General features: G+C 46.1%; 1 protein-coding gene across 1 annotated transcript in view; it reads right to left on the bottom strand.

Moving 5' to 3' along the window:
• Positions 1 to 203: 203 nt before the first annotated feature.
• Positions 204 to 27,609, bottom strand: part of SLC6A2 (solute carrier family 6 (neurotransmitter transporter), member 2) — a 52,845-nt gene continuing 25,439 nt past the window's right edge. Inside the window, exons 5-15 of the mRNA XM_006863527.1 lie at positions 23,721 to 23,859; positions 15,189 to 15,323; positions 13,291 to 13,394; positions 11,921 to 12,045; positions 10,832 to 10,944; positions 9,422 to 9,550; positions 8,845 to 8,944; positions 7,463 to 7,563; positions 6,855 to 7,022; positions 1,635 to 1,706; positions 204 to 270 (exon numbers count right to left, since the gene is read on the bottom strand). Coding sequence (XP_006863589.1) covers positions 247 to 270; positions 1,635 to 1,706; positions 6,855 to 7,022; positions 7,463 to 7,563; positions 8,845 to 8,944; positions 9,422 to 9,550; positions 10,832 to 10,944; positions 11,921 to 12,045; positions 13,291 to 13,394; positions 15,189 to 15,323; positions 23,721 to 23,859 — 1,210 coding nt within the window. The 3' untranslated portion in view covers positions 204 to 246. The remainder of the gene's footprint in view (positions 271 to 1,634; positions 1,707 to 6,854; positions 7,023 to 7,462; positions 7,564 to 8,844; positions 8,945 to 9,421; positions 9,551 to 10,831; positions 10,945 to 11,920; positions 12,046 to 13,290; positions 13,395 to 15,188; positions 15,324 to 23,720; positions 23,860 to 27,609) is intronic.

The raw sequence follows: 27,609 nt of genomic DNA, 5'->3' as shown, positions 1-27,609 counted from the left end.
TAACAGATTTCACTGCTTTCTTCCCTCCTGTCTTCTCCTTCTTTGAGGCTTACTCTCTGAGCTCACAGCCAGATGACAGAAGGCAAACGAAAACCAGCCACGGAGTCATTGGTAACTGAGGAAAGTGGGAGAGGGGATTGGAAGGAAAATTTCTAGGAGAGGAATCCCAAGATGGAGTCCAGGTGACCATGAAGCCGTAGTCTTGACCCGGACTTTGGCAGGTGGGGTTCCTCCTCGGGGCCAGGTTCAGATGGCCAACCAGTGTTGTAGCTGCAGAGAAAGATAGGGACTAGTTATGAGATGGTGTGGTGGACAGAGGGACCCAGAGCCATTGGAGAGGGTCAGCTGGAAGCAAAGAGCAGGCAGAGAAACCAGACTCTTAACAGCTGATTTCACAGACCTCAGAACCACAGATTAGTTCCCTAATTGTCAATGAGACCCAAAAATAGCAAAGGAGTCTTCCAAAGTCACACAGCGAGTCTGAGACAAGGGGCTCACCAGGACCCTCTTATGCCACACCCCACCCCTGGTAAAAAGGTGGGCCTCAGGTGTAGCTGCAGAATTTCCTTCAAGAGAAGAAGCTCTCAGCCTGGTCTGGTGACTCTCCACAGGAGTAGAACAGAGTTGTTGGGAAGATCGGGCATTTGACATCACAGAATCTGGGTTCAAGTCCTAACATGGTCCCCTACAAGCCACGTGAACCCAGCAGCATCTTGCTAAGTACCAGTGTTCTCCCGATGACATGGGGGAGAGGGTTAAGGAGCAGGGGAGGAACCCCTGGCAATGAGTTGATTCCATCTCATAGTGACCCTATATTGGGTTTCCGAGACTACAAATCTTTATGGGAGAAGACAGCCTCATTTTTCTCCCACTGATCCTAAGGTTGTTGTAGTAGTTAAGTGCCATTGAGTCAATTCAGACCCGTAGTGACCCTGTATAGGGTTTCCAAGGAGCAGGTGGTGAGCTTGAACCACCGACCTTGTGGTTTAAATGACTTTGCAGTCTGGCACATTAACCCACAGCGCCACACCAGGACTCCGATCTTAAGGTTAGCAGCCCACTGACTTCCCAAAATGCAGTGTGTGGCACTCTGGAATAAATATTGGATCTTAAGGTTGTTGTTGTTAAGTGCTGTCGAGTCGATTCCAATCCATAGTGACCCTGTACAGGGTTTCCAAGGCTGTAAATCTTTACGGGAGCAGACCGCCTAAGGTTAGCAGCCCAATATTCATCCCAGAGTGCCACACACTGCATTTTGGGAAGTCATTAAGGGGGCTAATATCTCCTTATTTCAAAAATGAGGAAACTGAGGCATAGGCACCCAAAGCAATGGAGTGACTATCCCAAAGTTCCCAAAGTGACACAATCAGGATGTGGGAAGAGCCACACTCCAGCTGCTTTCTTGTCCCAGACTGCCCTCTGGGTCCCACCAACCCCTTTCTCCCTTTCCTCAGGCTCCCACTCTGTCAGACCAAGGGCAGGAAGCACAAGGACAGGCAGAGGCTGGGAAGAAGAAAAGGATGAGCTCCCTCTTCTGTCTCCAACACCACATCCAACCCCACACCACAGGAGCTACAGCCAGAGGCTGCCCAGATGTTCTATCTGTGGTTGACCCTGAGTGGTACCGCACCCACCTGGAATTGCCTGACATCCTTCTGGGCCACTAGGTGGTGCTCATTCTCCGGTGTGAGGCCATAGGCCAGTCTCTGTGAGGAAGGAGACAGGGAGGAAACCTCAGCGTGGTGGCTGGGACAAACTCCCAGCAGCAGAGCCAACACCCTCACATGTAGCCCCAAATCCCCACATCAATGGATAGTACGTGAGGGCCACACAAGACACTCTCAGTCTCTTTTAGGGAGCTTGTTAGTTCACTTTGAGTCATCCACCATTAACACTGATTGAGCCTATTACTGGTCAGACCCTTGGGACCCAGAGCTGAGGAGACCATAGTCAATTTTGGGAGAGTTGATAGACCATGTAAGGGATTGGCGTTAAACACATAGACACATGGGTAATTGTTTAACTAGGATTGGCCTCAGTGCATGTAAGGCAGAGTGGGCCCCATGGGGATCAGAGATGGCCTCCCTGAACCCTATGTAAAAACATATGGCAGGGACCTGGGGAACCTTTTTTGAATGAATGGTTGATCACTATATAGTGAGCTCCACACAGGTAGGGATTTGTGTCCAGTTCCTAGAATACTGTTAGGCACATATTAGATTCTGAATCTAATCTCAATCTGTGAATGAAGAACTGAAATATTTATTTTGCAAAATAAGGAGATGGGGCAGGAGGAGGCACTTCAAGGACTGGGGTCCTGAAGCGCATTTACTTGGGAGGGCTGGAGTCTTTACAACCATTGTTGTTAGCTGCCATCTAGTCAGTTCCAACACGTAGTGACTCTGTGTACAGCAGAACAAAACACTGCGCCATCCCCACAACGGTTGTTATGTTTGAGCTCATTGTTGCTACCATGCGCCAATCTATCTGGTTGAAGGTCTGCCTCTTTTTCATTGACCCTCGAGTTTCCTAAGCATGATGTCCTTTTCCAGGGACTGATCCCTTCTGACAAAATGTCTTAACTACCTAAGACTTTAGACATGTTGTCACATCCAAGGAACAACCCAGCTGTACGTCTCCCCAAACAGATTAGTTAATTCTTATGACATGTTGCTAAGTGCCGTCGGGTCGATTCTGACCCATAGTGACCCTGTATATGGTTTCCAAGGAGCAGCTGGTGAGCTTGAACCATCGACCTTGCAGTTCAAGCTACTTTGCAGTCTGACGCATTAGCCCACAGTGCCACATACTATGCCAACATCATTGAAATGCAACAATTCTTCTACAGTCTTCTTATTTGTTGTCCAACTTACATATGCATATGTTGGTGTTGTTGTTAAGGGCCATCAAATCGGTTCTGACCCACAAAGACCCTGTATAGGGTTTCCAAGGAGCAGCTGGTGAGTTTGAACCACCGACCTTGTGGATCAAACCAACTTTACAGTTCAGTGCATCAACCCACAGCCCCACACCAGGACTCCACACACATGCATATATTGTTGTGGTTAAGTGCCTTTGAGTCAATTCCAACCCATAGTGACCTTGTATAGGGTTTCCGAGGAGCAGCTGGTAAGCTTGAACCACCGACCTTGAAGTTCAAACAGCTTTGCAGTCTGGCACATTAACGCACAGCGCCACACCAGGACTCCCACATGATATGAGGTGATTGAAAGTATCATATCTTGGCTCAGGTGCAAATTACTCTTCAAAGTACCATCTTGTTCTTGAACACTCTAAAGAGGTCTTTTACAGCAGATTTGGCCAATGCAATGTGTCATCTGATTTTTTGACTTCAGGTTCCATGAGCGCTGATTACGGATCCACGTAAAATGAAATCTTTAACAACTTCAATCTTTATCCATTTATCATGTTGCTATTTATTGGTTCAGTTGTGAGAATTTCTGCTTTGTTTACAATGACGCACAATCTATACTGAAGGCTGTAGTCTTTGATCTCTGCTTCCAGCAAGTAAGATTGTGTCATTTGCATATAGACGATTGATAATGAGCCTCCAATCTTGATGCCTCATTCTTCTTCATATAGTCTAGCTTCTAGAATTATTTGCTCAGCATATAGATTGAATATGTGTGGTGAAAAGCTACAGCCCTGATGCACACCTTTCCTGATTTTAAACCGTTCAATATCCCCTTGTTCTATTCCAGTGACTGCCTCCTAATTTACGTAGAGGTCCTACATGAACACAATCAAGTGTTCTGGAATTCCCACTCTTCAAAATGTTATTCCATAGTCTGTTATGATCCACACAGTTGAATGCCTTAGCATGGTCAATGAAACACAGGTAAACCTCTTTCTGGCAGTCTCTTCTTTCAGGCAAGATCCATCTGACATCAGCAATGATATCCTTCATTTCACAACTTCTGAATCAGCTTGACTTTCTGGCAGCTCCCTGCTGATGGACTACAATAACCATTTTTTAATTCTCTTCAGGAGAATTCTGAAGGCTGTAGTCTTTGATTTTCATCAGTAAGTGATTCAAGTCCTCTTTACTTTCAGCAAACAAGCTTGTGCCATCTGCATATCACAGGTTATTAGGAAACTTCCTCCAATCCTGGCCAAATCTGCTGCAAAAGACCTCTTAAAAGTGTTAAAAAACATAGATATCACACTGAGGACTAATTGACACCTGACTCAAGCTAGGGTGTTTTCAATCACCTCAAGTTCTTCATATAATTGAGCTTTTCCAATTATGTGCTCAGCATACAGACTAAGCATGGTGAAAGGATACAGCCTGGACACACACCTTTCCTGATTTTAAACTATTTCAGTACCCACTTGTTCTGTTTGAATGACTGCCTCTTGGTCTATGTACAGTTTCCACAGGAGCACAGTTAAGTGTGCTGGAATTCTCATTCTTTGAAATGTTATCCATAATTTGTTATGCATAGTTTGCTATGATCCACACATAACCTTTGCATAGTCAATGGAACACAGATAAACGTCTTTCTGTTATTCCCTTCTTTTAGCCAAGATTTATCTAATGTCCACAGTGCTATTCTTAGCTTCACTCCTCTTCTGAATATAATTTGGGTTTCCCGAAGTCCCCTGTTGATGTATTGCTGCAAGCATTTTTGAATTATCTTCAACAAAATTTTACTTGCGTGTGATATTAATGATGTTGTTGTTAAGTGCTGTCTAGCCGGTTCCTGTTCATAGCAAGCCTGTATGGGGTTTCCAAGGTTTACATTTTTGCAGGAGCAGGAAGCCTCATCTTTCTCCTGTGGAGATGGCTGGTGGGCTCAGACTGTGGACCTTGTGATTCACAGTCCAGTGCCTATCATATGCAGCCATATTGTTGGATAATTTCCACATTCTGTTGGATCGCCTTTGGAATGGAAATGAATATCGATTTCTTCCAACTGGTTGTCCAGGTAGCTGTCTTCCAAATTTCTTGGCAAAAACGGTGAACACCTCTAGTGCTTCATTAGTTTGTTGAAATATTTCAATTTGTATTCTGTCAGTTCCTGGAGTCTTGTTTTTTGTCAATGTCTTCAGATTTGTCAATGCCTTCAGATTTGTCAATGTCTTCAGTGCACCTTGGACTTCTTCCTTCAATACCATTAATTTTTCTTCTTCTTCTGTTTTTTTTTTTTTTCTTCACAATTATAGGTTTATTGGGGGGTGTTAACAGGTTATAATTCAGGATCAGAAATGTTCAGGATAAAATTATTGGTGAGGTATGTCAGCGGTTTGAAACTACCAGCTGCACCGCGGGAGAAAGATGAGGCTTTCTACTCCCGGAAAGATTTACACCCTCGGAAACCCTATACAGGGTCGCTATGGGTCGGAACTGACTCGATGGCACTTAACAACAACAACAACATGTCTCTTTTGGTCTTCAGCCTCTCAGCAACATGGCCCTTGGCCTTTGCCTGCTAAGGCAGTGTTACAAAGCTTCTTTAGCACTTTGATAAATTCCCAAAGGGAATTCCAATCTTCCATTAGCTTCAGCCCAAAGGTAGGCAGCTCCACCTACATGGGTCAGCAAACCTCACCATTGATTCTTGATCATATTCTGCCTCCTGAAAATGGGTGAATGTCAACCAATTCTTTTGGGTACAGTAAATCTGTATTTCTTCCATATTCTTTTGATGCCTCCTGCATCATTCAATATCTTACCTATGTTGTTGTTGTTAAGTTGAATCCTTCAATATTGCAACGTGAGGCTTGAATGTTTTCTTCAGTTCTTTCAGCTTCGTTTTCTATCTCAAGGTATTTGTACATTTCATTATACTACTTTGTCTTCTCAAGCTGCCCTCTGAGATCATCTGTTCTGCTTTTCCACATCACCATTTCTCCCTCCATTTTAGCGATTCTACACTCAAGAGCAAGTTTCAGAGTCTCTTCGGACTCCATTATGATCTTTTCTTTCTTTTTAATGACTTTTTGGTTTCTCCATGTATGATGTCTTTGATACCACCCTATATTTTGTCTGGTCTTCGGTCACTAGTGTTCAGTGCATCAAATCGATTCTTAAAACCATTAGAGGGAAATAATAAATAGAAGGAGCACTGCCTTCCCTTAAATAAAACACAAAACCGAGAGCACCACACAGGCTCGCTGACGCTGACGCTGACGTTACGTCTGGTAAGTGAGGTGTGCACAAGCAGTGTGCAGGTGAAAGGGGAAACTATTTTTTAATATCTCTGGCATATTAAAAATGATGATCTTGAGGTCATCAGGCTCAAGAATGAAGCAGATAAAAGCCAAGCTAACCAGGCCATGGAGGGTACTTAGGGATATGGACAATGAAGGCAACCTACGTAACCAATCTCGAGTGAACTCCAGAGCTGAGCATCACCTTCTCCCATAAAGATAATAGGAATAGGAGTAGTAAGAGCAGATACCATGTCCTAAACCTCTCCTGAGTGCTAGTCACTGCACTTTGTTGTTGCTGCTGCTCACGGATGGGCTGTCTACTTGGTTCTGGCTCATGGGACCCCATTTGTCAGAGGTGAACTGCTCCCTAGGGTCTTAGGGTTTCGAAAGCTGACTGCCAAACCTCCCTTCTGAGATGCCTCTGGGTTCAAACCATTCAGCTACTAGTTGAATACGTAACCATTTGTGCCACCGGGGGCCCTCTAAGTACTTCCTGTTTCCCTTTGAGGTTTACATTATTACCCCCATGTTACAAATGTGGAAACTGAGGGTAGGAAGGGGTTAAATGACTTGGTCAATGCATTGGATCCATCTCTAATGTCTGGGGCCACCTGGCTCACCTCTCATCCCAAAGGCAATGACCCAGAAGCCCCTTGCCACCCTGCTGGAGAGCTCACCTCCCAAAGGGTGCCCCGTGTGCTGAGGAACTTGTAGATGATGTAAGCAGGCACCAGGACCATGGAAGACAGGGCGATGCCCCAACCGACCCAATTGGCCCAGACGGGGAAGATGTAGTCATCGTAGGTGAGCGGTTTGAAGTTGATGATGCTGACCACCACTACAAACTGGGGGCAGAGAGGAAGGAGAGGCAGGAAGACAGAGAGGAGAAAGACAAGGCAAAGAAAGAGAGGAGGTGGGGGAAACAGAAAGAAAGATGAGAGAGATGAGACGTGAGATGAATAATTGGGAAGGAGAGAATAAAGAAGGGGGGAACGAGAGAGGAGACAGAGGAAAGAAGGAAGGAAGGAGAAAATTGAGAAAGACAATAAGAAGGAGGCAGAGACATGATTGTTAGGTAAAAGAGAAGAGAGAGTGGAGAGAGACGGAGGAGGCCATGAATCCAGGTTCTAGACCCCGTTGAGCTGGAAACCTATCTTGGTAACAACAGCACTGAGCAGTTGTCAGCTCCCAGAGCCGCCACCCTCCAGAAGTAAACATGCTCACCCACCCCATCCTGGACGCCCACCGTAGCCCTCACCAGACCCCCTAGCCACAGGCTACACACCAGCAGGAAGGCAGGGCTGAGAAACTTCCAGCATAGTCTCCAATAGAGGCCTGGCTTAAAGCCCATCATCTGCTGGATGTCATCGCTGAATCTGTCCACACCTGAGAACACAGGGCAGGCCCATCACTGTGGTCTGCAGAGCCCAGGCCACTCCCGCTGCCCTCCCCAAGGCCCCTGGGAGGAGGGAGTGAGGCAAGACAGGAATGTCCAGGGATTGGGGGCACCTCAGCATGGCACTTCGCTGGCTTCAGAGCAAAGGAGAAAACATGCTAATGGGCCTCACCACCTTCCACAGATTTTTCAGAGGAAGACCAGGGTTCGAGGAGCCTGCCTCCTAAATCCCACCTCCTTCTTCTGCCTCACACTTTCTTAAAAACAACTCCTGTGTGTATACAGCATTTTCCCTGACTTTAATCTGATAGAATAGTCCAGACTCTTACACTGCAATCTCTTTCTAACTGGTACAAAATAGTGAAATTAAGATTGATAAACAGTCTCCAAAAGTTAACAGTGGTTAGTTTTAGTGTGACATATGGGGAAAAAAACCCCAAACTTACAGTTTGTAAATTATTTTCCCAGTCCAGTTCTAGAATAAGGTTGCCACTTATAGGACACCCAGTTAAATTTGAATTTCAGATAAACAACAGTCATACATTTGTTATAATTTGCCCAATATGTGGAGTCCCTAGGTGGCACATATGGCGAACATGTTGTTGTTGTTGTGAAGTGCTGTCGAGTTGACTCCGACCCATAGCGACCTTGTATAAGGTTTCTGAGGAGCAGCTGGTGAGCTTGAACCACCGACCTTGCAGTTCAAACAGCTTTGCAGTCTGGCACATTAACCCACAGCGCCACACACTTGACTGCTAATCAAAAGGTTGACAGTTTGAGTCCACCCAGAGGTACCACAGAAGAAAGGCCTGGCCATCTACTTTTGAAAAGCCATCAGTTCAAAGCCTTCTGGAGCACTGAGACACATGGCGCGGCAGTGACTCGGAATCAACTCCACAGTATCCAGTTGGTTGGTATGCAACATATATGAAGAAATTATTCATTGTTTTCCTGAAATTCATGTTTAATTGATCATCCTCTATCCTGCTTCTTCTTCTGGTAACCCAATTTACAACGGATTGCAGGATTTGGGGGGCAGCAGCTTCTCTAGGGTTCCTCTTTAAAAATGAACATTTTCAGATAAACAATAGTCTCCTGCTCTGCTTGGGGGGGGGGGGGGCAGATGTCCCTGCAGTCTCCTGCCAAAGGGAGTTTCTCCACAACTGAGCTAAAGGCTGGAGAGTTGTTCAACTCTGAGATTCGCACTGAGCTGTCTTTCTCTAGGTAAAGGGAGACAAGACTTTCCCGCACACTTAGGGAAGAGCACGTACCATAGAACCAGGAAACTCCAATGGCTTCCATGAGCACAGCAAATAAGATGGAGGTCCCGGCTGCAAAGGTGTCCAGCAGGGTCAACACGTAGATCCCTCCCTACAGCACAGGGAGGAAGTCTGAGGTCACTTACCTTGGCTGGAAGTAGTCATGGCCTGTCACAACGTACCTGTTCCCTGTCCCACATCCTCGACTGAGCATGTGATGAAAGGAGTATGGTGTTATTGTGCCAATAACTACATACTTGCATTCTAACAAAGTCTTCTGGAGTCACTAGATCTAAAGGTAGATCCTTCAGCCAGTACAGAGCAATGGGGAGAGGGTGCCAAGGGGCTTTTCCTGCCCTGCAAATCAGCAAGCAGTCAAAGGGGCTGCCTGGAACTCCTTGGTCTTGTTACTGATGTTGGGGTCTAACCACAAGAAGCCTGGTCTCAGGGTGAAGGTGACGGCTCTCACCAGGGTTCCCCCTGAACTCACTCAGCCCTATCCACCCTCAGCATCAATGTTGGTCATGCCCAGTGTTATCAAATGCATCCCAGAAGCTCCAGGGAGGCCCAGGGCCCAGCCCCCACTCACCTTGGTTATGCAAAACAGTGCCAGGAGGAAGGTACCAAAGGTGATGCCAAATGTGAAGAGTTTCCGGTGTCTCTTGAGGACCTGGAAGTCGTCAGCCAGCCCGGTAATGACTGCCTCCATGCCTCCCATCTGGGGAACCAGTCGGGGTGGGGTGGGGTGGGGCAGCCATGAGGGCGCCTGGGCCTCCTGAAATCTGCAGTCCTGCCTGCTCCCCTACCCATTCTCTCACTTTTAATCACATCTGCCCTGTTCTTCACCAAACTCAGAGCCAAGAAATGATATGCAGAGGGCGATGTGTTACCTCCCATCTCCCTTAGCTCCCACCTCTCCTGAATCAACATGTCTGTACCCTTTCTCACTCATTCACCCTGCATGAGGTTGGACAAGCTGACGGGAGAGTGAATGGGGTTAGCTGCTCAGACACTCTTGTACTACATTTATAATATTATATAATTATCATTTTGTTGTTGTTGTTGTTGAATGCCATCAAGTCCATTCCAACTCATAGGGTTTCTGAGGTGTGCCTGGTGGGTTTGAACCACCGATCTGACAGGTAATAGTCCAGTGCTGATCCTACAATGCCACACCAGGACTATAAATAGATATAATCATATTATAATATATGAATAAGAGCTTCCTGGAAACAGCTGCTGAAAAAGAGATTCCAGTGGCAGAAGGTCCTGACAAGGACTTTGGGATACCTTTCCAGTTATCAAGCCAAGTGGTCACCCACAAACCCCAGGCACCCAGTGTCTGATGGGGTCTCATGCCCTACTAATGCCTGAAAACTTACTCGTGATGAGGTCACTGCTATATCCTCACATGAGCAATTCCCCTGTGTTTGCCCAAGTAAACCCCAAGCCCGGTGTCAAGTATGAAGTAGGCAGCCGCCACTCTCCTCTCCCCTTGGTAGACATTGTTAATCAAAATCAGTGTTTCTTTCTATGAGCCTGGAAGCACAGGATCCTTCTAACTTAACACTGCTCAGGCAACCATCCAAAAGAAAACAGCGGGGAGTAGGAAACCTAATTACCTAAGACTTTGCAAATTTCCAGCCATGCTGCACCGAAGGGTGGCCATAGATAAAAGAATATGTCAGTAACCCAATCTTACAAATGGGCAAAATAAAAGGATCTAAGAAACCCAAAACATTTCGTTGGCTGTTGATGATGAACTATCAAGAGTTCAGCCTCTCGGGGTTCAGTGCTATCCTGGCTTATTTGCAATCCTTCCAAGCTTGGATTTCCAGGGGCCAATGGGATTTCTAGTGGGTTTGGGTTTTGGCTTTTCTGAGTGAGGACTCACTTCCTTGTTTGAATTTAAATCAGGGCTTTCTGGAGACAACTAGTAAAGCAAGTAGGGGCAGTGGTGTGTACGTGGGTGGGGGGTTTCCTGAGCTGTGTTGCTCACCGAACTGTCAATGCCCAGAGCCAGGAGCATGATGAAGAACACAACAGACCAGAACGTGGACCCCGACAGAGTGGAAATGGCTTCTGGGTACAGGATGAAGACAAGGCCAGCTCCTGTAAGAAACATCGATGGTCTCATCAAGGGCTAAGAGTATTGGTCTGAACTGTGGATGGTAGGAGAGTATTTTGAGTCCCAAGCAGTCCTTGTCCAGCCCCATGACACCTGGTCAGTTGCATGTAAGCAGAGCAGACCAAGGGTCCAGAGATGCCAGGTGAAGCCCGCAGAAGTCTGCAATTCACACCCCAGCAAAGCACCAATTCACCAGCAAAGCTGCAATTCACCACAAAGCGGTGCTCTGTCTTGGCAGCTCTAGGTTACAGGGTATGCATCCTAGTTTCTGCACAGACACTTAGGGTCCTCAGAGTTGGCTGGAGGAAACCCCTTCCCAGGCCTCAGCTTCTTTGTGACCATCAGAATATGGGCTCCAGAGTCGAACTGCTCTGGGATTGAAGACTGGTACCAAGGCCCATTACTGGTGATTGTGGGCAAGTGACTTCACCGGAGTCTCCATTGTTTCATCTTTGAAGTGAGTCTATTATCACAGTGAAGATCCCTGATGGCCCAAACAGTTTGCACTCAACTACTAGCCTAAAGATTGACAGTTCAAACCCACCCAGAAGTACCATGTTTCCATAAAGATTACAACCAAGAGAACCCTCTGAAGCAGTTCTACTATGTAACACGTGGGGTTGCCATGAGTGGGAACTGACTTGGCAGCAATGGTTTTGGGTTGTTTTGAGTTTGGACTTTTGTTGTTGCTGTCATCTTACCATCGCGAGAGCTCAATGGAGGTATGTAAAGTACTTATCACAGGGGCTGGTACAGAGTAGAAGCTCCAGGATTCCAGAGCCCAGATAGCCTGAAATCTCCACAGACGGCTCCATGGGCACGTCAACCAGTGCACCATTTGGAAGCCTCCAGGTCCAGTCTTCTGAGTCCCACAGTCATGGGGGAGTTGTGAAGCCCAGACTTAAGTGCGTTTCACGGCTCCTTCTTGGGGACTGGGGTCAAAGTGGTCTGCTCACTCACCTTCAGTGGCAACATCCTCAATGTTGACCTTGTGTTCATGGGCCATATAACCAAGGATAGAAAAGATGGCAAACCCAGAGATGAAGCTGGTGACACAGTTGATAGTGCTGGTCAGCAGGGCATCCCTGGAGGAAAAAAGCACTGTTTGCTCAAATCTGCTGAACCCAGCCCACCCTGCTCACTAACGGTTGGGCCATCTAGGGAATCTGTAGCCAGGATATGCTGCCCTTAAATGCCACATGACCCCCAGTGCCCCACCACCATGTGTCAGCACCTGCTGGTGCAGGAAATAAGAGAATAGTTTCCAGATGGAATTGTTTGATATCACAGTCTGGTATCAAACTCACTTATTTGGGTATCAATTCACCAGCCTGGCTCTTCCACAAACTTTCCACGATGCCTCTCAACTTCTCCTGCTGCCATTCAAGGTCTTTGCTAAGATGACCCAACCTCCCTTCCATGCTTATTTTCCAAGACTCCTAGACAAACATTCTTTGAAGAAACCAAACCCATCAACTTACTGTTCCTTCCTGTCTTTGCTCTTCCTGTTCCCCCACCATGAATGACATCATGCCATGTCTGCCTGACAAAATCCTAATGACCTCCAGAGGCTCGCCTCAAGCTCAGCCCCACACTTTTGCTGGTCCCTGACCAGACGGCTGAGCACGCCATCACTCCTTACCACCTATTCCTGTGTATGCCGTCATCCTACTTTGTCTTGGATCAAAGGAGTTGTAAGTCTGCCTTCAGGCTTTGGAAGAGAGTGGTAGAGAGGAAGCCGAGTCTGGGTCCATATCTGAAGCCCTCAGAGCACTTGGACTCCTAAATGCTTACTGAACTGAGCGGGAGCATGGCCTTCTGCCTCTGCTGCCCTGTACAGATGTCTTGGTCTGTCCTGCCGTCTTTCCAGGCCTCGCTCTCCTAAGACCATCATGTGACCAGCCTGAACATTCTATCCTGCCTTCCTGAGCATCAGATGGGCAGGATCAGGCAATGCCAACTAATCGGTTGGTCGTTCTATGCCTCTCCATCCCAGCCTCCCCCATGACCTCCCAGCACTAATGACCTCAACTTGTCCAGTCCTGCACCTCGCATCCGTTTTAGAGGCAACTTGAACTGAAATGTGTCCATCAGCACTGCCATGATCCATGCTGGAGTTCACAAAATGCCGAGGAAACTTTACTTGGCCCATTTCACAGAACAAAAGAGTGAAGAAGAAAACTAAGTTGCCCAACATCACAAAGCAAGCTGCTGACAGAGCCAAGAATGGAATGAACAGAGTTGGCTTCCAGACATAGCCCTCTCTCTGAACACCTCAAGGGTCAGCCCCCAGGGTCTAGAGCTTTCCAGAGTCCTTAGACATCTCTTACCTATAACAGTTGTTGTCAAATTTGTTGTAACTGGCAAATGCAATCAAAACACCAAATCCAGCTCCCAAGGAAAAAAATATCTGAGTTGCAGCATCAATCCAAACCTGAAACCAGCAGACAAAACCATCACCTTCTGCAGTTCATAGAATGTGACCACCCCACTGCTTCAGGGATACCCTGAGACCCAAGAAAAGATGATTTAATCATGGAGAGTTCTGCCCCCATGCAACCTACACAAAATGAGCCTTAGTGGTACAAACAGTTAATGTGCTCAGCTGCTAACAAAAAGGTTGGAGGTACACCCAGAGGCACCCTGGAAGAAAGACCTGAGAATAAACTTCCAAACATCAGTCATTGAAAACCCCATGGAGCTCAGCTCTGCTCTGTGAGTCAGAATCGACTCAGCGGTAACCATGTTCAGGGGGACAGGAGGCCATGGGTGGTCACCACGGGGCGCTCCCCAGAGGAACTCACCGGCTCCATGGGATGCTGGGTTTTTTTGTTTGTTTTTTTTTAGTTTTTATTGTGAATTGAGTGATAGTTTACATGGGAGAACATCAGTTTTACACACATCATTTCACTGCAATGCTTACAATCTGCTTCATGGTAATGCCATAATTTAAAAATGAAGTTAAAAATCAAAAGTTCTGGGTTTGAATATGGCTGGGACAAGGGCTATGACTATCTCAGGTATGGAAAAGATATCTTCATTCCCCAGACAGAGGTGACTCCTTGTGAGACCAGAGGGTTACTTGTGTCTTCTTCTGGGTGGTAACTGCCCAGGGCTAAAAGCCTGAAGACCTGGGTCCCGCTCTGACCTCTCTGCCTCAGATGGTCTGTTGTTACTGAGAGCATTCGAGTTGATTCTGACTCACAGTGACCCCACATGGCAGAGAAGAACTAACCCATGGGGTTTCCTAAATTGTAATCTTTCCTAAATTGAAGCAGACTGCCAGGTTTTGTCTCTCACAGAGCAGCTGGTGGGTTCCAATTGTTGACCTTTGGTTAATAGTCAAGCAATTAATCACTGTGCCATCAGAGAACCTTGCCTCATGACCTAGGCCAGGTCAATGTCACCTGTGAATATCTGAGTTTTCTCATTTTTCCTATATACACAATGGGAGTTCACCTGGGCAATTCAGATTTGAGAGATTTCTGCCATTATCACCACTCATGTTGTCCCAGGTTTCCCTGACATTGTAGGGACAGGACATAACTGGAGGAGCAATCTCATGGCAGGACACAGCTGGAAGACTTGGGATATTTACACAGTAGCAGAACAAATAGAATTCTGACTTGTTTCACACTCTTCAAGGTGGATTCAGTCATCATTTGAAAATGCTCAACACACTAGGCATCTCCAAGTTTGCCTCTGCTCCCAAAATTTACCCTGCTGCTCTGGGCCCCACTTCCAAGTCCATTTCCACATCCACTCAGAATCTGTGAGCTGAGGAGGCAGTGGGGAGCAAGAGTCAGCAGGTTCATGGTCTTGCTGGTGGCTGTTACTGTTCCTAATACAGGATGGTGGCAAAGGTCAGGGTCAGGGACTGGAGGTAAGAGTAAGACTAGAGTGGTTATGGGTACAGGACAGAGGTAAGGCTCCAGAGTATCACACAGCCTTCACAAGGTATCGTTCTCCTGAGAAAAGGGGTCCATGAAGGCCACAAAATGGAACCCCAGAATTCCAAGCTAGCAGAACCAAATGGCCTGACAGCGCCACCAGGTTCTAATCAGGACAGGTCAGCTGATGAAGATGAGACCCAGGGAGGGAAATATCTACACAGAAAGTCAATGGCAAAGCTGGGATCAGGGTTTCCATTGTATCCTTCCCAAGAGCCCTATCCCTACCCCTACCCCTACCCCTACCCAACCCAAGAGGGTGGTCCCCCAGCACTGACCGTGGCTTCTTTTAAACGGTAGAAGTCAATGTGCAGGTAGGCGTTGATGCCGTTGGAGGCTCCGGGCAGCGTGATGCCATGGACCAGGAGCACAAACAGCACGAGGTATGGTAGCGTGGCCGTGATCCACACAACCTGAGAAATGGACAAGCTCACCATGAAAGCCTTACTCTGCCCTGGGATTGCCAGTCTCCCAGGGTACCAGTCCTGCTCTCTCCCCACCTTCATTCAAACAGTGAACAAGCTACACGCTTCATTTCTAGGCCAAGCCCTGGGTCAGACTCCAAAGACAGAGCATGAACAGGTTTAGGTTTCATCCTAAAGAAGCTGAGAACTTACCGGGAGAGTCACCCATGCAGGCATGGCACCATGATGGCAAGCAAGGGGAAACAAGGCAGGACTAGGGTCCTATAGCCCTGGTCACCTCCTCCTCCTCTCCAGAGTCACCCTTCCAGAACCTTCAAGTTGGTTCCAGTAGAGCTAAATACACCCACCCACCATCCATCATATACAATCAGAATTGGCCTCATTGGCAAAATACTTAGAGAGATCTCTTCTCCTCATCCTCCCTCACATTCTCTCTCCCTCTGTTTCTCTCTATTTTCCTCTCTTCCACTCTTTCTTCCTCTCTTCTTCTTTTCTCATCCTTGACCCTCACCAAAGCCCAGAGGTTAAACTCATTCTCCAGGGGGGATATGGCTGGTCAGAAAGCAGAAGCTCTGGCCGTTCTTCAGCTTAGTGGGAAAGGATTTAGGATACAGAGAAACACAAAACAGAAGAAATTAGCCCCAGACTACCCCCCCACACACCCACCCACACACACACACATGTACAAGCCTTGCCTAGTTAGAAGGATTAGAGGAGAAAGGTGTGTGCTGGGAAGGACAAGCTTCCTCCTTGGACCTGGAGAAGGGGAATAGAAGATCTTAGGTAGAAATCCATATCTAATCCAGTACGCTGAACCAATTCACAAATACAATTTTCAAAACTCAGACACCTTCTCTAGAGTTTTCACATTAATTGGTTTGGAATGTAAATGTGCAAGAAAAGTTACTTGTCACTGCTATGGGCAGATGCAGCCATGTGCAGTCTTGCTGAAAGAAGACTGTGCCCCATACAAAACACCAAGTAAAGGGTGGAGTAGCCAGACCCAAGAAAGACCCAACCAAAACACTAGAGGACACAGGGTTCCCAAAGCCCTTGTTCTCTGAAGCCCTAGGGAGACGATGGAAACACTGAAACATGACTAAGGTCAAAGTTCTTGGTCAGCTTGGAGGGCTACGGGATGACATGCAAACTAACCCAACAAGTGAGTGAATGCATCAACAGTGGTCACATCTGGTGGGGTCAGAGGGAATGAGAGGAGGGTCAGCTTAGTTTCATGCTATTCAGTTGTTCTTCCATTGATCCACTCTTCTATGGAGGTCTTTGTAGATTGAAGGTTTTGACATTTTGTTTCTCTCAGTGAGACAAGAACAGGAAGGACAGATTACCAATAACAAATGAGAAACACTTGTTCTGGAAAGTGAAATTAATTGTTCATGTGGGTGGACTCATATCAATCTTGGATGCAGTCTCCCAAATTGGGGAAAGTGGGTGGAAATCCCTGGTGAAGAGCACAAGGAGGAGCCCTCACATGACTTTGTGGAGAGTCCCAACTACCAAGTGTCCCGTCCACTCATGTCAATTGCAGACACACTGACAGAACTCATATCAAAAATCAACACCCTGAATTCTGACTCCAAAGAATTTCACAAGGTTCTGGAGGCCACCATGGTGGAGGCTCCAACGTGGATTTCCATTTTCCCAGGGAACTTATGAGGACATGACTGAGAGACTGAGCTGATCTTAAAAACTGAAATCAAAGATCTGAAAAAAGGGGGTTTATTTTGTCCATGCGCATGTGTTCAAAGTGAAATCATGGAGTGTGGAAGGTCCTTGGAAATGATGGTGGATGTGAGCTCAGTTGCCTAAAATCTTTCTGTGATGAAAACGGAGCCTCCTGGATCCCTATCCAACAGCCCCTCTCATGCACAAGTGTGCTCTGGATGCTGACTGGGCAAAGAGAAAGAACATTTGGGTTGGGTGGGTCATCTCCACCCAAGGTCTGCAGCTCTCAGAATTCAACTTGCAATGCATCTGACCATGAAAAATCAGACTTTGTCCAACTTTGAGTATGAGATGAAAAGAACAATCAGCAGCCCATTGCTCTTGGCAAGTAGCTTCAAACTTAGTTTATCATGCCAAATCCAAATTCTTGTTCACCTGGCATTTCTGATAAGAATTAGAATTTCTGTGGTTCCAGAGTACCAAACTCAAAGCAACAGCTGAAAACTAAAATAAGAAAGATCCTGGCTCAATAAAAGGAAGAAATTTCTAATGGATTAATGGGTAAAGCTCTCCAAATAGGGAATGGGATGCTCACAGAGGTAATGAGGTCCCTGTCATTGAAGGTGTGTAAACTTTGCTAGAGACCCAAACATCAAAGAATTACCTAGATCAAGGCCACATCAGCAACATTTACCAGCAACATCAGGAACTTGTCTGAAATGCAAATTCTCACCCCACATCCACTGTCTCAGGTTCTCCTGGGAGGGACCAACAATCTGAGTTTTAGCAAGATGATTCTTGTCAAATCTCTTCTCTGGATGATTCTTACACTCTGTGGCCCACCTTATGTGTCTCCAGCACAGACACTATAAATGCCCAAACTTGATCTCTACTAAACTGACCTAATTTAACCTCTATTGATTTAGAACTTGTGGTCCTCCAAATCGGATTTTAGGAATATCTGCACTAATAATGGAAATCTAATAAAAAGGATTATGAAGCGGGGGTGTTTGGGGGGTGAGAGGGGTGATAGATTAAAAACACCAGACTATGCACATTTTAGCACATTGTTTGCTTATATACAAATGATGCTGGTCATTATAATTAGGTCCAATTAGGTCCAATTAGGTCCGTTATAATTAGGCTTGTGTTGTTGTTTAGTGCCATCAAGTCGATTCCAACTCATAGCGACCCTGTATAGGGTTTCCAAAGAGCAGTGGTGAGCGCAAACTGCAGACTTTGTGGTTCTCAGTCCAGTGCTGACCGACCCTATAGCACCATACCAGGAGGCCAGACCAGCCTGTATTGACACATTAATGGGATGACTTGGCTAGAATTATGACTTGAACCCTAAAGTAACAAAACTACATTTATATTTAAATGAACTAGAACCTAGGTTTTGGTTTTGGTTTTGAAAATTAATCTGGCTTTCTCTCTTCCCAATGCCATCATTTTCCCCAGAATTCAGGAGGTGTTCTAGATGGAACAGATGGTCCCGTTCCCCAAACAGTTCTAAACCTGGCAGTGAAATGGGTCTAGATGGTTCTTAATCCTGTCCTGGTTTATCTGAAGGCATTAGGGGGTCCGAGATTTCCAAAAGTTTAATCTAATATGTGACATCCCCAAAGAGCCCCTTCTCAAGGGAAGTGGCAGAGCAGTGTTCGAAAACAGCCAAGGTGGGCACAGATCACCTGGGTTGCAGGTGAAGGGGACAATGACAAGGATCGTTTATGAGCAATTCCCTTCTGTCAGTCCTGAGCTGCTACATGCAACCTCCCACTCCATCCCCTCAGCAGCCCTGGAAGTAGGCACATTTATTCCCCTCCTTCGACAGGGAACACCAGTAAATGACGGGACCTGGACACCAAACCAAGTCTTCAGGTTACAAAGCCCGCATTCTTAACCACTCTCCATCCTTAATCTTTGAGGAGTCCTGGTGGTGCTGTGGTTAAGTGCTCAGCTGCTAACCAAAAAGTAAGGGATTCGAATCTGCCAGTCACTCGGTGGGGGAAAGATGTGGCAGGCTGCTTCTGTAAAGATTTACAGCTTGGAAACCTTATAGTATCACTAAGACTCAGACTCAATTTGAGGGCATCAGGTTTAGTTTGGGTTTTAGTTTTAGTTTATATTGTATCTTTGAGATTCAAGTTCAAGTCTTAGTTCTGTGGAAGGTCCTCATGAGACCCTGTCCATATCTAGGCTCTAGTTTCCCCATTTGTACAAGAAGGTGGAGATGGTCTGCAGAGCTCTCCAGCGCTGACTGTGGCTAAGGGGCCTGTGGGTTTTAAGAGCCAGGACCCGGGAGGAGGCAGGACTTCAGGATGGCAATTCCACGGTGAGTTCACACTTGTCAGTTTCCCTGGGGCTGCAAGTTCTGATTCAAACCTTCATCCTCCTCCTGAGATGGTCAAAGGGCTAGGGGTCACAGAGGGTGTGAGGTAGGGCCAATCTTTTTCACCCCCACCTTCCCAGCAGCTGTTGAGTCCTGCATCTTTGTAAGCACAGAGACTTCCTTTGCCGTGACTAGGGTGTGAGCATTTACAATTCATTTCAGGTCTGTTCTGGGACTGCAGATGCCTGTTAAGAAAAGCTGTGTCCTGTTCTAGATGCAGAACTTGGTTTTCTCAGGAGCCAGTTTATTAAAAAAATCTAAAAAACAGGGCATAGGAATGTTCTAGAAAGTTACTTGCCTGCTCAGCTGCCAGAACACAGGGGACGTATGCAACATGTGGGCTATGGCTTTGGTTGACACACACGGGGTACTCATAGTCTTCACTCCTTGTGTTTCCATAAAGAGGAACTTCTTTAGTGTGACACACACCACTCACACATTCCTCGCAAAGAGCGTGTGGTGAGGAACTAAGCATTCTCAGCTCGTGTCCTGGTCTCTGTTTAACATCACTCTCCCCTGCAGCAACTGGTGCTCTGCACTGACTCAGTACTAAACCAGGTGGGGCAGGGCTCCCTTTTTGATAATGCCTGTAGTTGCCTAAGGTCCCTAGGTGGCATAATGGTTTGCTCCCTGGGACTAACTAAAAAGGGTGGCAGTTCAAATCCACCCAATGGAGCCATGGCTTGGCAGTCTGTTTCCACGATGATAACAGCCAAGAAAAGCCTCACTGCTCTGTCACATGGCTTGCCATGAGTTCGAATTAACTTGATGGCAATTTTTTTTTGGTTTGTGGTTGCCTATCACTGGGTTGGCTTAAAATTGGGGAAACTTAGTTATAGGTACAATGTTAAAACCCTTGGTGGCCCCACACACTGTCCAGATTCTCCAACCATAGCAATAGCAGAACGCATGTGACTTCATAGACTGTGGCTCCCCTGCCCTGCACAGACCAGGAGAATGCTACTCCCAACACCCAGGAAAGGCTGTCTTGGGGCTTCCCACCTCTGCGACTTGGCTCACACAGCTCCTTCCATCCCAGCTTGACCTGAGTCTGTCGGTGAAGAACCAGCTCAAATGCCTCCTTCTCCAGTGTTTTTGGAGACTTCCTCCCTCCACTAAGGTAACAGCTCTACCATGTTGTTACCATAACCTCTGGTAAGAAATACCATCTATAACAAGACAAAGCACGCACACTTATACTATTGTAATTAACTTAAAAAGTCCACCAAACTGCTCTTAGTTTGCTAGATGCAATGTGTTCTGTTCCTGTGTAGCCCATTTCATTGAAAATAATGTTTGTGGCAATCCACTAAACTGATTTCATGACAGTTTCTTTATAGTGCAACATAACTGTTGCTGTTGTTAAGTGCCGTCGGGTCAGTTCTGATCCTGTATAGTGTTTCTGAGGAGCAACTGGTGGGTTTGAACTGCTGACCTTGTGGTTTACAGTCCAGTGCTGATCCTACAGCACCACACCAGGAGTCCATAGATAAGTGTGGAATTATATAGCATGGAATCAAATAGGCCAATGATTTATTCAATCCTAAAGTCAAGATTGAAAGCTTTAAGACTGGTTGGTGGTGGTCTGACTCATAGCGACCCTGTCTAGGGTTTTCAAGGTTATAAATTTTTACAGGAGTACAAAGCCTCATCTTTCTCCTGAGAAGTGATAGATTAAAACTATAGACCTTGTGGTTAGCAGTCCAACTCACAACCCACTCTACCACCAGAACTCCTTTTTAGTAGTTTGCAACCTAACTACCTGATATGCGATGATCTCCAAAGAATTATGAAGGGGAAAAACAGCAATATAGGTCTCTTATCTCTAATAGCATGTAAACTTTGTGACCATTAGTTTTTGTTTAAAGGGATGCTGTGGGTTAATGTGCTAGACTGCAAAGTCGGTCTGAACCGCAAGGTTGGTGGTTCAAGCTCACCAGGCACTCCTCAGAAACCCTATACAGGGTTTGGCACTTAGCAACAACACATATGTACAAACTATCTCTGGATGGATACCGAAGAACAAGTGACCTTGGTTGACCCACAGCCCATCAGTAATATACTCAGATTACAAGCAACTGAAGAAGAAATCTACCTTAGTCATTTCTGCATCATTTGCATCAAGCCAGGAACACAGGAGAGGTCTGTACATGTTCAATAACTTGAGCTGAATTCAAAAGAACACTTAATGAAGTACCCAAACCTATTCATCCACCTTCATTTCTTCTTACCTTCCTTTGTTTCTAATTAATCTTTCACAAAACCCTTACTGAAGGACTATGATGTACCAGACACTGGGATGGTGTTGGTCCTAGCCTGGTTTTGCTCTATTCCAGACTGCCTTCAAGTCCTGGTCTACATCCTAGATGGATCCTTCCTTGAGTCAGACACTACGTCCCCCACATGCTGATAAGATGTTCCATCTCAACTTCCTGACTAACTTCATCCCACTGACCACTTGCCCCTACCACCATCTTCACTCTCATGACATAACCAAGAGCTCTGGGAATACTCAAGAGAACCCTAATGCATTCTCCTTCTAAAACCAGTTTCCTAATGAAGCATTTCCCAATTTTATGCCTACCTGACTGTGGTAGACTGTTGCCTTGGTGACCCCAATAAACTCAGCTCTTGTGTACTTCCCTCCCATATTGACTTGAGATTTTACCACAAGACTTGTTTTGGCCACTGGGGCAATTGCAAGGAGGATGCAAAGAAAATGAGATAAGCTACTTGCACATTGAGGCTTGTCGGCTTGGAACACGTTCTTGGAATGCAGCTGCCATGCTGTGAGAAATCCAAGCACATGGAAAGTAACCAACATGCTCTAGCTGATAGCTCGAGTAGAGCTTCCAGCTGACAACAGTGCTAGTAACAGACATACGGATGCACCATCTTGAACATGCCACATGGAGCAGAACACCTGCCCACAGAATCCCAGTCAACCCACAGAATCATGAGGGGGCTTCCAAAAACAAAATGGAAAAAGAACAGAATTCTTCCAAATATTTTTGGAAGACTCTTCATAAAACAGTTGTTATATTTATAAAATCAACATATTTTGGGGTGGTTTGTTACATAGCAATAACTAACCAATACATCTCCTAGCGTTATCCTCTTTAATACATTTGAGTTTACATGGACCACATATGGGTCAAATGGGGTGTTTTCCCCAGGATGTTCCTCAGGCTAAGAATCACCATGGGGTACGGCCTGAGTATACTCCACCCCTGAGTGACTTACTACAGAAGCTAGTGTTACCCAGGTCCTGAATGCCAACTCTGGACACATTCCCACAAGTGATCTAAATCTGTGCCCCCTTTACCAGGGAAATACACATTGCAGCCATGGAAACACAAAGATACATCTAGATATCTTCTAGAACATCTCTTTAACTTGAGAATTCAGATTGATGTTATTACAGTAAAACAAATGGCTACATTCCAGAGTAAAATGAAACATGTGCATGAAATCCAAGATTGATCAGACAGTTGAGTAGAGTGTTGTAGGCTTTCCTCCACACTCCTGGGGATTTCCTAGTCTCTGGTATCGGGGGAGAGGGGCTTTGGTGGGAATGTATAAAAACTCCTGATCTTTTTATTCTGCTGATGGCTTAGATAAGTATTATAGATTGAATTGTGTGCCCCCAAAAGACATGTTGAAGTCCTACCCTTGGTACCTGTGAACAAGACTTTATTAGGAAATAGGGTCTTTGAAGATGTTACAGTTAACTTGAGGTCCTATAGGAGTAGGACGGGTCTTAATCCAAACTGAATGATTTTCTTATAGAAGAGACAAAGAAACAGGGAGACAGAGGAAGGGTGCCATGTGATGCTACAAGCCAAGGATTACCCAGGGCCATCAGAAACTAGGAGAAAGAAAGGCGTGAAGCTGATTCTCCCTCAAAACCTCAGAAGAAACTACCCCAGTCAACACCTTGATCTCACACCCCAGCCTCTAGAACTGTGAGTTGATACCTTTCTGTTCTTATAAGCCACCCAGCTATCTCCTCTTTAAGACATTTGAACTCACATGAACGACACTGGGCATAAATGGGGTGTTCAGCTCATGATGTTCCTCAGGGTAAGAATCAACACGGCCCATGGCCCGAGTATACTCCGCCCCTAAGAAACTTACGGAGGTGCTTTGCTATAGCAGGAAGCCAATACAGGTGCAGAAGTCGTGTGGAGTTTGACTCAGGCTTTGTGCCTACAGCTCCACCAATCTATCAACTACAGGTTATAACTAGAGAAAATAACCATTTTTTTGGAGCCAGCCTCCCAGCTGAAAGAGAAACAAAGAGATATTACCTTTCCTGATGTCTTCACACCTTTCCAGAGGCTAAAAAACAGGATGATGACAACGACCATCAGACAAAGCAAGAGCTGCCACTGTGGCAGGCCAATGTTGTGAATTCCGTCACTCTCATGAAGGTGGAGCATGCTGCGCCTGCCGGGGGTGGGGGGGAACACAGGCCAGAGAAAAGGGGTCAGGGCAGACCAAGGCCATGATTACAGGCCCATACCTGCAAGTGCAGATGGAGATAGGGACCGGCCTTCCCAGCCACTCTCCCCTCACTGTGCCCAGTGTGGCCCCTGCCCTGGGCAGCTCTGCCCAGGAGAAGAAAATCACCCGAGGAGACACCAGCACACGCTGCTTTTTAAAAGTTCTTGGAACTGGATTTAATGGAACAAAACTCTCTTGTTTGCCTACTACACGCCTGACTCTGAGGGCTAGAGATGACTAAGAATGGAAGGTTCCTACCCTCAGACGGCTCAGTCTAGAACTGCTCTCAACTGGGGAAGATTTTCACCTCAAGGACATTTCAAGGGAGAAAGAGACTGCTCCCGTAAAGAAACTCTACGTAGGGTCGCTATGAGTCAGCATCAACTCGATGGCAATGGGTTTTGGTTTTGGTTGAGTATTGCCATTAAAGAGTCCTGGTGGCACAGTGGTTAAGCACTCAGCTGCTAACTGAAAAGTCAGTGGTTTGATTTCCCAGGCACTCTGCAGGAGAAAGGTGAGGCAGTTTGCTCTTGTAGATTTACAGCCTTGGGTACCCTGTGGGGCAGCTCTATTCTGTCATATGGGGTCACTCGCTGTAAGTCGCAATCAGCTTAATGGCAAGAGTTTGTTTTTTGGTTGGATGTTCTGAAGAACCACTCTAATTTTGTCACTCGCCTGCCCCCAAATCCTCCGGGACTTGCAGTCACCTAAAAAGCCTATCTCACTTAATCCTGTGGTTTTGCCTCTGGTCCTGGGGCTCTAGCCACTGTCTGACTATCTGGCAATGTCTGGAGGTAATTTGGGCTGTTCCAAGTCAGGAGTGCTACTTCTGAATACCCTACAGTGTGCGCCCCCACAACGGAGGATTAACCAGCCCAAAATGTCAGTGGTGTTGAAGTTCAGAAATCGTGGTGGAAAGGATCAAATGTTAATATTTCAGCATCTGGGACCTTTCATAATCCGCTGGCAAGTGTCAGTTCATCCCCTGCTTCACCACACCCTTAAGTCTTTTGCTCCTGGCAAGCCACTTGGCATTCCCAGTCATTTGATATTCTAATTGTGGGCTTGGGACCAGCTGTTCCTTTAGCCTAGAACACATTTCCTGGCCCAATATATCTGCCTGGAAAACTTAGTTTCATCCTTTCAGTCTCATTGAAAGGAGCCCCGATAGCACAGTGGGTTAAGTTCTGGGCTGTTATTCATAAGGTTGGTGTAGGAAAAAGATGAGACTATCTGTTCCTGTAAAGATCTACAGTCTAGGAAGCACTAAGGAGCCCTTCTACTCCATCCTAGAGGGTCGCTAGGAGTCAGAATGGGTTTCTTTGGTTTGGTTTAGTCTCATTGAAAAGAGTTGACCCAAAAAACACAGCAATGGACTCAAATATGCCGACACTCATGAAGACGGTGCAGGTTTGGTCCCGTTACATAGAAGGTTGCTATGGGTCAGAACCACTCGATGGCAACCAATAGCAACAACGCATGTCAACTCAAAATTGACCTCCTCTGGGTAGTTTAAAAGGCCCGTTGCCATTAAGTGGCTTCTCTCAGAGAGAGACGAGGGGAATGTGGTGGAGCTGGGCCTGGGCTAAAACGATATAGAGCCAGAAGCAAGTACTGAACCCCCGACACCTAATTCTACTTCTAAGTGTTAAACGGTTTCAATTAATGTTCAGCTAACAGGGCTACTGAAATCATGCAAAAAGGTATTGAATTAACTGTTTGCTTTGAAATATCCTAAATGGCTCTAGGGTCCAATCAGATGGCCAAATGCTCTGAAAGGGCTCCAGTGACCACAAGAGCATTGAAAGTCCACTTCAGGACTTTGCAGGGGTTGTTATCGGTAAAGAACCCGATTCCTTGGAAAGGGAATCAGAATCTACTTCCTGAGTAGGCCCAAGCCTTGGGCGGTTAGTACAAGTATGAGGGGTCTTCAAACAGTTTGTGGAAAAGTTAAATGAAAAGATAATGGTATTTTTTCACAAAGTTATTGAAGTCACCTCGTAACTTGGGTTTGTTCTAATGTTTCCAGCAGCATTTAGTGGGAAATGAATCATCGTTAAATAATATATGGGCCAAGCTTTCCTCATGCTAGGGGCCAGTCTATTTCTTGCCTGACATTTAAGCATAGAAGGTTAGTACAGGGGTTGGGGAGACTTCTCTCCCTCACTAGGAATGGGTTTGGGATAGAAGTTTTCTATCACCATGCAAGTGTTTGCCAAGGATGCCCTTTTACAGATGAAGTTGCAAACAGAGGACCAGCTGTGGGGTTGTTTGGCCTCAAGCCCAGAACCTGAGTAGAATAGCGGTTTTGTTCCTTCCAATGCTATGTTCAGTCCATCAGCTTAAATGAATACAAGATGGTAACAAAATTGGCCAGGAGGCTCTGAAGGAGGAAAAAGAACTATCTAACCTCCCAGAATTGGCACTAGGAGTCTCTATTGTTGGGTGTCCAGTTGGGGATGACTGTTTTAAAGCAGAAACTTCTTTAGAAAAGGGCCAATTGCCATTAAAAACAAAACAAAAAAACTCTAGAGCCAACCCCTGTGACTTAATGCTATGCATTACAAAGCCCACAGCCAGGGTGTGAGGTGAGGGAGAGGCATGAGAAGGGCTCTTAGATACATGCAGGGACTCCATACCCCCATCAGAGACTCTGACAAGACAAAGGAGCTGAGCAGCAAGAGAGAGGCCTGGGTATTGGATGAGAACTCAGAGTCAGACAAGCAGAAGTCAGATTACAGCTCTGTCAGTTACCTAAAACCTGAGTCTCCACATTCTTATCTGTGAAATGGGAACCATTCCAATTTCCATGAACTAGGAAGATTGAAAGGGATTTGGCTGTGAAGAGATGCTCAGTGTCTGACATAGTGGGGGCATAAAGCTCTTGGGGTGGGGGGCATTAAAAGGAAGAGGCAGAGAGGGGAAATCTGTCTGTAGGTTTGAAAGTTCCTGAAATAAGTTCTGGATTCTGCTCCTCATATCTCTCCAATTCCTTAAGCCCCACCCACAAGAATGCCATTTTCTTCTGACACATTCTTCCCAAAGCAGAGCCCAGAGGAACTTCAGGGCTGTAATTAAAGTAACCAACTCACGTCTCCCTCCTTCTGGGTGTCTTGGCAGGGGCACGAAGACGTTAAGACGTCAGAGGAGGAATAAAACAATAACTAGACTAGAGACCAGGCTATCATTTTCCACTTTAATTTATAAGGACAAAGGTTGCCAAAAGAAAAATGATGTCTGTTCCTTCATGATGCACTAAGAGGAAGGCAGGGAACTAAGCGCATGTCTCAGCAGCGGCCTCTGCCCACGATCCTTTACCTCCTCCAAGAGAACCACACTCACGGAAACAGGAAGGTACACTGCCTACAACCTCCACCACAACCTCTCCAAAAGTTCTACAAGACCAGAAGAGCTGTGGGATGAAATCAAGAACATCATACAGGAAGAAAGGAAAAGGTCATTAAGGAGACAAGAAAGAAGAAAAAGACCAAAATGCATGTCAGACGAGACTGAAACTTGCTCTTCAGAGTAGAGATACTAAAGCAAATGGAAGAAACGAGGAGGTAAAGAGCTGCATGGAACATTTCAAACGGCAGCTTGAGAAAACAAAATCAAGTATTATAATGAATTGTACAAAGACGTGGAGTTAGAAAAACAAAAGGGAAGAGCATGCTCATCATTTCTCAAGCTGAA

The sequence above is a fragment of the Chrysochloris asiatica genome, unplaced genomic scaffold, assembly GCF_000296735.1.
Source record: "Chrysochloris asiatica unplaced genomic scaffold, ChrAsi1.0 scaffold00055, whole genome shotgun sequence".
Classification (NCBI taxonomy): Eukaryota; Metazoa; Chordata; class Mammalia; order Afrosoricida; family Chrysochloridae; genus Chrysochloris; species Chrysochloris asiatica.
Note: the sequence above shows the minus strand (reverse complement) of the source record. Positions and strands in the feature narration are given on the sequence as shown.